Source organism: Ornithorhynchus anatinus, chromosome 2 (genome assembly GCF_004115215.2).
Source record: "Ornithorhynchus anatinus isolate Pmale09 chromosome 2, mOrnAna1.pri.v4, whole genome shotgun sequence".
In the NCBI taxonomy this organism is placed as follows: Eukaryota; Metazoa; Chordata; class Mammalia; order Monotremata; family Ornithorhynchidae; genus Ornithorhynchus; species Ornithorhynchus anatinus.
The window spans coordinates 7,221,942-7,232,404 of NC_041729.1; the positions used below are offsets into that span (position 1 = coordinate 7,221,942).

A 10,463-nucleotide genomic window follows, 5' to 3' on the forward strand; every position below is an offset into this window, starting at 1 on the left:
TTAGAGAAATTGAGTCCTCGGCGTGGAAAACAAGAATATATGTTTACTGTCACGGTGATGAACTGGTTTAAACTTCCTTTTCTGAGCCAATTAAATAAGCATCATTTTTACTGTCACTGAAAGCCTTGGCACTGTTGGCAGTTTCACCAAATATTTTTTTTCTGTTATCATTTACAGGAGGACAGACAGTAGTTGCTCAACCATTACATGTTCAGCAGCTTCTGAAACTCAAACACCACCAGCAGCAAAAAGCCATCCAGCCCCAGGTGGCACAAGGCCAAGCTTCAGTGCCACAAAAGGTACAGGATTTCTCCTGCTCCTTTCACAGATGGTGCCTTTTTTTCTGGTTTACTTGGACCTCTCTGGAACCTGTGAATTTGATTTGGTTTGATTTTTAAAAGCTTGCATGAGTTTCCAGCATAATCATACTTAGCACCATCCTTCATCATTTATTCATTCAATCGTATTTATTGAGCACTTCCGGTGTGCAGAGCCCTGTATTAAGTGCTTGGGAGAGTACAGTACAACAATAACCAGACACATTCCCTGCCCACACAAGCTTACAGTCTGAGGGGGAGAGACAGACATCAATGCAAATAAAGTACAGATACGTACGTAATTGCTGTGGGGATGGGAGAGGAGAAGAACAAAGGAAGTAAGTCAGGGTGATGCAGAAGGGAGTGGAAGAAGAAGAAAGGCGAGGGCCTTAGTCTTGGAAGGTCTCTTGAAGGAGATGTGCCTTCAATAAAGTTTGAACCTGGGGGGAGAATAATTGTCCATCAGATTTGAAGGAGGGCATTCTAGGCTAGAGGCAGGACATGGGCTAGAGGTCAGTGGTGAGATAGGTGAGATCGAGCCACATTGAGAAGGTTAGAGATGTGAAGTGTGTGGGCTGGATTTCAGCAGGGCCTAGTGGATAGAACACAGGCCTGGGAGTCAGAAGGACCTGGGTCTAGTCCCGGCTCCACCACTTGTCTGCTGTGCGACCTTGGGCAGGTCACACCACTTCTCTGGGCATCTGTAAAATGGGGATTAAGACCGTGAGCCCCATGGGGACAGGGACTGTGTCCACCTGAATGATCTTTTATCTACTTCAGCTCTTAGAACACTGCTTGACACATAGTAAGCACTTAACAAATACCATCATTATTATGTCAGGTACTTTGCTAGAAACATAAATGCACTGTACTTTTTATAATTATGGTACTTGTTAAGCGCTCACTATGTGCCAAGCACTGTATGAATCACTGGGTAGAAACAAGATACGTAGGTTGGACCCAGTCCCTCTCCCTGTCCCATTTGGTACTCACAGTCTAAGAAGGAGGGAATAGGATTTAATCATCATTTTGTGGATGAGGAAACTGAGACATTATCCAACTACGTTAAGTGACTTACCCAAGGTCACACAGCAGGGAAATGGCTAAGCTGGGATTAGAACTCAGGTGCTCTGACTCCCAGGCCTGTGCTCTTCCACCAGGTCTTGCTGCTTCCCAACTGCTTTTATGTGTCTTAAGCCTTCCTTTAGGATCCATAAAAAGATGTATTTGTTAATACAAGAGTACTTCCAAGCAGAAATTCTTCTAAGACCCTTGTTGATGAAAAAAGGGCATCTTTTTATTTTGACTGCTGGTTTTCAGTCAAAAGGTGAGAACTCTTAACTCTAGTAATCTATGAATATATAGAACAATATTATCTACATATCTCTATCTCTTTTTATAGATATATAAAATCCATAGTCCTTCACTTGCAGCTTGATGGCTAGTTATCACCAAGCTGTCAGTTTCCCAAAAGCCATACTGATTTTTCTCGATTCTCTTCTTTAATAATAATAATGATGATGATAATGGTATAAGTGCTTACTCTTTGCTCGGCACCGTACTAAGAGTTGAGGTAGATACAAGCAGATCGGGTTGGACACAGTCCTTGTCCAACGTAGGACTAACAGTCTCAATCCCCATTTTCCAGTTGAGGGAACTGAGACCTATAGAAGTGAAGTGACTTGCCCAAGGTCACACCACAGGCTGCTGGCAGAGGCCGGATTACAACCCAGGTCCTTCTGACTCCCAGGCCCAGGCTCTATCCATTCATTCATTCAGTTGTACCCACTAGGCTAACCCTCTGTTCTTCTAACCCCCTTTTTCTTCTCTAGATAAGTGCACAGCAAGTGACTGTCCAAACCCAGCAACCGACATCACAGCAGCCAAAAGTGACCTACGCTGCCCAGCCGGCGATTAAAACACAGTTCCTGACCACTCCCATTTCCCAAGCCCCCAAACCCGGTGGAAGCCAGCAAGTCCAAGCACAGATCCAGGTAGGTCATGGGCAGGAAATGTTTCTGTTTATTGTTATATTGTACTCTTAGTGGATAGAGCCTGGGCCTGGGAGTCAGAAGGACATGGGTTCTAATCCTGGCTCTGCCACTTGTCCACTGGGTGATCTTGGGCAAGTCACTCGACTTCTCTAGGCCTCAGTTACCTCATCTGTAAAACGAGGATGAAGACTGTGAGCTCCATGTGAGACAGAGACTGTGTCCAACTTGATTAACTTGTATCTACCCCAGTGCTGAATACAGTGCTTGACCCATAGTAAGCACTGAACAAGTACCATGATTATTATTACTCTCCCAAGCACTTAGAACGATGCTCGGCACACAGTAAGCACTCAATAAATACAACTGAGTGACGGAATACAGGTCCCCATTGACTCCCATTTTAATGGGAAGGCAAAAATCACACTGAAGCCAATTGCTGGGTAGCAGATGGGGATGGAGCAAACAATCTTCCCCACCGATTCTGCCACTGAAGCAGACGGGCCCTCGCCTGCTTAACTGCTAGGTTCCTTGGGTAGATAGGAAAGACCTCCACTCTGGCAATGATAATAATAATAATAATAATGATATTTGTTAAGCACTTAGTATGTGTCAGGCACTGTACTAAGCGCTGGGGTAAATACAAATAAATCGGGTTGGACCCAGTCCCTGTCCCATGAGCTCATAGGCTCAATCCCCATTTTACAGATGAGGTAACTGAGGCACAGAGAAGTGAAGTGACTTGCCCAGGGTCACACAGCAGACAATTGGTGGAGCCAGGATTAGAACCCATTACCCTCTGACTCCCAGGCCCGTGATCTATCCACTATGGGCCACTCACCAGTCCAGCATTATGGCTTCATGAAGACCCAAGTTCCCGTTGGAACGATGGGACATGATGAGGTTCTAGGGTGCCCTGAGGCAATTAGGCAAGCGTGGTCATTCCCCTACTCAGAGTTCTTCACCAAAAGGGTTGAGTTCCAAACCTACCATGGCAGGAGCTTGAGATGGGTACATTGGGGCTGTGTAAGTGGCAAAATGGTGGCCGGCCTCCTGTTCCCAAGTGGCAATCTACCCTGCTGGGGACAAATATCCCTGGGCAAGGCAATTCTTTCCTCCAACATCGCGACTTAGTGGAGAGAGCACGGGCCTGGGAGTCGGTAGGTCATGGGTTCTAATCCCTACTCTGCCACTTGTCTGCTGTGTGACTATTGGGCAAGTCACTTCACTTTTCGGTGTCTCAGTTACCTCATCTGTAAAATGAATATTAAGACTATAAGCCCCATGTGGAACAGAGACTGTTTCCAACCTGATTGCTTGTTCCTACCCCAGTGCTTAGTATAGTTCCTGGCACCTAGTAAGTGCTTAACAAATAACTCAATTATTGTTATTGTTATTAATAATAATCTCATTTAAACTGTGGAGGACCACCCTCTTAATTTTTCTTGGCCCCCGTTTTCCTCTTACATAAAGGGAAATCAGGGTGCAGTGTAATTAAAGAAGATTGAGCCAATTCCCAGTGAACTTCATTGCCAGCTCCATGTCTTTGAAAGATTGTTTATAATCCAGACATGTTAGAATGAGATAGCATCTTCTTTCAAAAATGATCATCCCTTCCCTATTGAACACACTGTAAATCACTTATTGCAAAGATTTTAGTTGTTCACCCCGCACCCCCCCATTTACTAAAACAGTGCTCAGTATGTAGTAAGCGCTTAACAAAAACCATTACTATTATTAATAATCTAAATATTTTCCTGTTTTTATGCTCTTTGAAGGTGGCAAAGCTTCCTCAAGTAGTTCAACAGCAAACCACCATGGCCAATATTCAACAAATGGTATCTGTTTCCCAGCAGGTAAGTTTCAGAAACTGGTCCCTGTAGGTGGACGCTTTCTCCACAACATCTCCAGAAACACACTCCATTCCTAAGCCCTGACCATGCTCCAGTTGTCTCGTCTCGCCTAGCACACCTTTTTTCTTCCTAGCCTCCCCGCTTCATGCCTCCAGCCTCTCCAGGTTGTGTTTTGGTTCCATTCTCCCACTCATATATCCTTCCATGCCATTTTCTCCACTGGGAATTGTCTCCCCCTTCCCATCTGGGAAGCTACTCTCTCTCCCTCATTCAAATTTGCCATAGACCCCCTGAAGATGGTCAGTGAAAGGGATTGAACACTGCAGATACTTTTAGGCCACACATCCTCTTCCAACTGTATTTCCCCCCGGGAATTTCTGGTTATATGTCTATGTGAGTGGGTGTGTTCTCTACCTTTCTCTGTTTTATCTTTCCCATTTAGATTGACAGTCCACAGGGCAGGGACCATGCCTTTCTCCATGAATTGTTCAACGCTTAGCGTGTCATTGTCAGTAAATGTTAAGTACTTATCCAAGTGTGTTTTGCAACCTTTATTAAAAAGACTGATGGTTTTCACTTGAGGGCCACCTGCTCTGTTTTCATTTTCGGGGTGGTGACCTTTAAATTTAATTTCAGTGGAATAATATAAATCAGATCAATTTTATCTTGAACTAAAGAAGATAAGAATTTTGATGAGTCTAATGATGATAAGAATGGTGGCATTTATTAAATACTGTGTGCTTAGCACTGTTCTAAGCACAGGGGTAGATAGAAAGTAATCAGGTCAGACAATGTACTTGAGGTTTACAGTCCAATGGGAAGGGAGAAGAGGGATTTAATTCCCATTATACTGTTGAGGAAACAAGCGTAGAGAAATCACACGATTTCTGCCAGTGGGCCCATAGCAGAGCCGGGATTAGAACCCACGGCCCCTGACTTCCAGGCCCAGGCTTTTTCCACTAGTCCACTCTGCTTCTCAGAAACATGGATTTGGATCCACGGAGAACAAAACCCAAGACAGCCAGAGTTGTTTCTTCATTCCTTAAAGACATGGATTTTCATGAAACAGGAGCACCTGAAGCAATTGAAGAAACTTCTTTTAACTTTCTAGAGGTTAAAATTCCAAATAAGGGATGCTCTCAGAAGAGAATGTCAACAGTGATCGTGCCCTCCTCCCAGGGAGAACATGTGAACTGTAAGTCCGTAAAACCATTTTTAATACAAAACCAATCGACTTGCCCTGTCCTCTCCAATCTGTAGGTTCAGACTCCACCACAGTCCGTGGCTCTTTCCCAAACCACCGCCGGCCAACAGCAAGTCCAAGTGATCCCTGCCACTACCGCCACGGCCCAGGTGGTTCAGCAGAAACTAATTCAGCAGCAAGTGGTGACCGCGGCCTCTCCACAGCTACAGGCCTCGGGGGCAGCCAACTCTGGACAGACCCCACCGACCTCCGAAGCTCCAAGTCAGCAGCCGCCCAAAGTGCCGATGCGGGCCCCCCCGGTCAGGTTAAAGGCCCCGACCAAGCCCAGCTGAGCCCCCGAGGAAGTGTAGCGAGCGGGGAGGTTAGACCCCCTAAGGTCTGCCCGGTCCCGGCAAAGTGGGCAACGCTGCTTCAAGTAAACCCAAAAACCCTTCTTTTTCAGTTCAGTTTTAACAGGGGACAACTGCACATTCCAACCCTGGGGGTTTTTTTGAGGGGGGGATGTCTCATCTCTCCCTTGTTCAGATAAGACTCCACGTCCCGCCCCTTGCGGAAGGGCCCTATTTTCAGATGTCGACTGAAGCCCCGTTAACGAGCCAGTTGAGCAGGCTGCCCCGGTGTCTAGGAGACACCACAAGGCTCCGGGAAGTGAGTTGGTGGGACCCGGCAGGGGGGCCGAGGGAGCGGCACGAAATGGAATGGGGCCATTTCCCTGGATGGTGAGGGTGGGCGGATCCATCCAAGGAGAGCGCGAAGAACCTAGCGGTGGCTGGTCCGGGCTGGAGCTTTCTGCAGAGAACCGAACCTGGCTCTTCGCCGAGGCAGAGCGTTCCCCCTGGGAAACAGCTGATGTGTCATGTGCTCCTTACCGAGTTTTGCCAGTAAATGTGAACCTTTGTACCTACGGTATTTGTAATTTTAAACAGGTTTCATCGTCCATTTTTGTAAGTCTTTGGAACTGCTGTTTTGTGTACGATTTTGTGTACCGAGTTCTCGGAAGCTCCAGATCTGTGCTCTTGCTTGTGTTCTTCACCTTCGTGATGATGGATATTTTGGGCATGTTCCGAGTGGCTAGTTGCTGACTGTAGCTGTCTGTGGAAAGCGTAGCTCCTGATTCTGTGAGAAGGAGCGTTCAGTTCGTAGCTTTTAAAAATGTTTCGTGTTTGTTTGGTTTGAGACGTCTGGTTTGGGTGTTTATTTTAAGTGCCGGAGTTTAACTTTCCGTCCCCTTCCATTCTCGTGGTGTTTGAATGTTCAATTCACAGCCGTTGGGCCTCCAGCTGCTGAAGAGAGGATCGAAAATTCAACTCAATTGATTCTTAAATGGTGTAAAGGATTAGCTGTGACTCTTGTATTCTTTTACTGAAATTGTTAATGATGAATGTATCTTGAGGTGGGTATTTTGGATGGTAAAAGACGGTGATCTTGTCATCCACATTAATTTGCCTTAATCATAGGAAAAAAATAGCAAAGAGTATGACAATAGTCTTCTCAGACTTAAAAACTTTGGAAAACAAGATCTCTTTAAGGTGGTTTGCAAAGTCTCTTTTAATATTTTTCCTCACTTTGACTAGGGCATGTATGATGGTGACAGGCATTTTAAAGAGAATTTTCCATTACATTTCATAAAATGGATTTTTATAGGATTCTTTTTCCATTCTGTGAAATTGTTTTCTTACTCTCTTGAGCAGTGGTTTAATTCAAAGCAAGCCAAAGCACTTTTATTTCATCTTATATAAGACCTTATAGACACTTGATATGCCTACTTGAGTTTTAAGTAGGAAATGCACTTCTAGATCATCTGCAATAGAGTAGAAGTATCAGATGACAAATGGTCCTTGATTTTTCTCTCTCCTTGGTGTTTGCCCCGTGGTCCTCAAGTTTGTAGTACTTTTTCTAGTCCGTTCATTTCACGTGACTGTTTTGAGCCACTATTTTGTAATGACCTAAACTTTATTATTGTAGTTGTTCTTTTCAGGGCTGCTAAAGTGGAGAGTGAATAGCTGAAAGTGCCAATTTGACTGGAAAAAAATGCTGTGATAAAGGCGAGGAGTTCTGGGAACCCAGCATGCTGTCGCCCATCACTAAAACCTTGCTAATCCAGATCCAATTTTTCTTTTGAGTATACTTTGTTTGCATTCCGGCATGAAGGCCAAAACCCATTTGACCGTGTCAATGTGTTAGATTTCCAGAGGCCGGTATTTCTTTGTTTGTGAAAGTTAAGGAGGATGAAAATATCTATTTTTCCCATTCCTTTCTCTCTCTCTCTTTCTCTCTCTGTCCCCACCCCGACCCCCAGTAGCCTAGTAGGAAAGCAGAGTCAACCTGTAAATACTTTATGAATATAAGCATTTGTACTTGGTAAGTAGGACTGTATGGAATAGTGTTGTATCCTACCAAGATGGAAGGTATAATAAAGTGTACATTTTTATAGCTTGTGGTAGCCTTTCTATTTTAATACTGTGTGACTGGTAAAGCTTCCAGAGTTCGAAACTCAGAAGGTTTCAAACATCCCACAATCCAGATTGGGTTGTTGACTTTAAGCAAGACCATTATAGGCAGTCAGCCCTTTCGATAACTTTCAGTAAATGTTCTCCAATCACCTTGTTTTCCCAAAGGTTTTTGAGCATGGGCCTGGGAGTCAGAAGGACCTGGGTCCTAATCCCAACTCTGCCACCTGGCTGCTGTGACCTCGGGCAAGTCACTTCACTTCTCTGTGCCTCAACTGTGAAATGGGGATTAAGACTGTGAGCCCCATGTGGGGTAGGGACTGTGTCCAACCGACTTGCTTGTATCCACCCTTGGCACATAGTAAGTGCTCAAATTCAATAGTATTTATTGAGCGCTTACTATGTGCAGAGCACTGTACTAAGCGCTTGGAATGTACAAATTGGTAACAGATACAGTCCCTGCCCTTTGACGGGCTTACAGTCTAGTCGGGGGAGACAGACAGACAAGAACAATGGCAATAAATAGAATCAAGGGGAAGAACATCTCATTAAAACAATAGCAAATAAATAGAATCAGGATGATGTACATCTCATTAACAAAATAAATAGGGTAATGAAGATATATACAGTTGAGCGGACGAGTACAGTGCTGAGGGGGTGAGACGGGAGATGGGGAGGAGCAGAGGGAAAGGGGGGAGAAGAGGGTTTAGCTGCGGAGAGGTGAAGGGGGGATAGAGGGAGCAGAGGGAAAAGGAGAGCTCAGTGTGGGAAGGCCTCTTGGAGGAGGTGAGCTTTAAGTAGGGTTTTGAAGAGGGGAAGAGAATTAGTTTGGCGGAGGAGAGGAGGGGAGGGCATTCCAGGACCGCAAGAGGACGTGGCCCAGGGGTCGTTACTATTGCTGTTAATAATTATATTTACTGGATACCTGTCATGTACAGAGTACTGTCTTATGCTATCGGGTCGTCTCCGACCCACAGCAATGCCATGGACACTTCTCTCTGTAGATGCCTGAAAGTGAAAGAGGCAGCAGTGATAGCAATAGTGTGTAGTATTTATTAAAAGAAGCAGCATGGCTTAGAGAATCAGTGTTAGAGAAGCAGCGTAGCTTAGTGGATAGAGCACTGCCTGGAAGTCAGAGAGTCATGGGTTCTAATCCAGGCTCTGCCATACGTCTGCTGTATGACCTTGGGCAAGTCACTTCACTCTTTGGGCTTCAGTTACCTCATCTGTAATATGGGGATTGAGAGTGTGAGAGCCCTATTTGGGACAGGGACTATGTCAAACCTAAATTGTATCTACCCTAGTGCTTAGAATAGTGCTTGGCACATAGTAAGCGCTTAACAGATGCCATAATTATTATTATTATTCATAATAAAAGCACCCACTTTGTGCAGAGTACTGTAATAAGTACTAGGAAAAACAGATGGAAATTACACGAAGGCCCTGCCTCCCACAGAGGCTCATAACCTTAAAAATAAGGGAGTGGGGAAAGGACAGGCAACAAACACTTAAGGAGGATGAAACAATAAAATCCAAACAATATAAAAGACAAGGACAGTGATCAATATAAGAAGGCTATGGCATTGTGGTTGGAAGAACAGAGTTTTGGGCTCCTTGTAGCTCAGAATCCCACAGTCACAGCAGATGCCACATTCTTCCCCATATTCTGAAAGTTGAAAAGGCCTCACACTACTGTTGCTTTGTCAGTGAACTGGAGGAGGGGCTGATGGGGTGAATATGGAGGGTGGTCTCAAGGTGCTTACACTCCAGTGAGGGTGGCTGGCTGCTGTTTATTGTTCTATTGTACTTTCCCAAGTGCTTAGTACAGTGCTCTGCACACAGTAAGCCCTCAGTAAATGTGATTGAATGAATAAATGAATACAAATTGTACACTAGGAATAAGGAAAGACCCTTACAGTTGGTAGAAGCAAAAGTAAGCAATACATATTTAAAACTATAAAAAAGACGTACACAGAAATGCCATGGATATCAGAGGGATGACGTGACCAGGAGGTTCCTGGAGGCAGGGCTTTTTAAGGCTTTGAAGGTGGGGATGGATATGGTTTGACAAATTTGAGTGAGGAGAAAGTTCCAGGTTAAAGGTTGGCTGCAGTGGATCAGGGATGGGTTTAAGTATCACAGTTTGCCTGAAGTCTAATCTAAACCAACACTCATCAGTGTTGGAATTAGTTCTGGAGTTTGAACATAAGCAGCTGATGATCTATTGGCAGGTCTGATCTTGGTGATATGGTTGAGGCTTGCCCTGGAGATGGAGCTAATGTGAAGGGGCTGAAGGAAAGTAGGAAGTCATCCCAAGAGTTACATTTCCTAGAATCATTAGAGGTGGAGAGATGGTAATAATAATAATAATAATAATAATAATAATAATGGCATTTGTTAAGCACTTACTATGTGCCAAGCACTGTTCTAAGCACTGGGGTAGACACAAAGTGATCATGTTGTCCCACGTGGAACTCAAAGTCTCAAGCCCCATTTTACACATGAGGTAACTGAGGCACAGAGATGTTAAGTAACTTGCCCAAAGTCACACAACTAAGTGGCGGAGCAGGGATTAGAACCCACGACCTCTGACTCCCAAGCCTGTGCTCTTTCCACTAAACCACGCACTTCTGAGACAAAGTTTACTT

The 10,463-nt window shown here is 44.7% G+C and overlaps 1 protein-coding gene across 1 annotated transcript in view; it reads left to right on the forward strand.

The window, feature by feature from the left end:
- LOC100079882 (E1A-binding protein p400) overlaps positions 1–7,798 on the forward strand; it is a 100,132-nt gene extending 92,334 nt beyond the window's left edge. Inside the window, exons 50-53 of the mRNA XM_029053357.2 lie at positions 178–299; positions 2,150–2,311; positions 4,087–4,164; positions 5,422–7,798. Of these exons, the coding sequence (XP_028909190.1) occupies positions 178–299; positions 2,150–2,311; positions 4,087–4,164; positions 5,422–5,697 (638 nt within the window). The 3' untranslated portion in view covers positions 5,698–7,798. The remainder of the gene's footprint in view (positions 1–177; positions 300–2,149; positions 2,312–4,086; positions 4,165–5,421) is intronic.
- Positions 7,799–10,463: the final 2,665 nt, after the last annotated feature.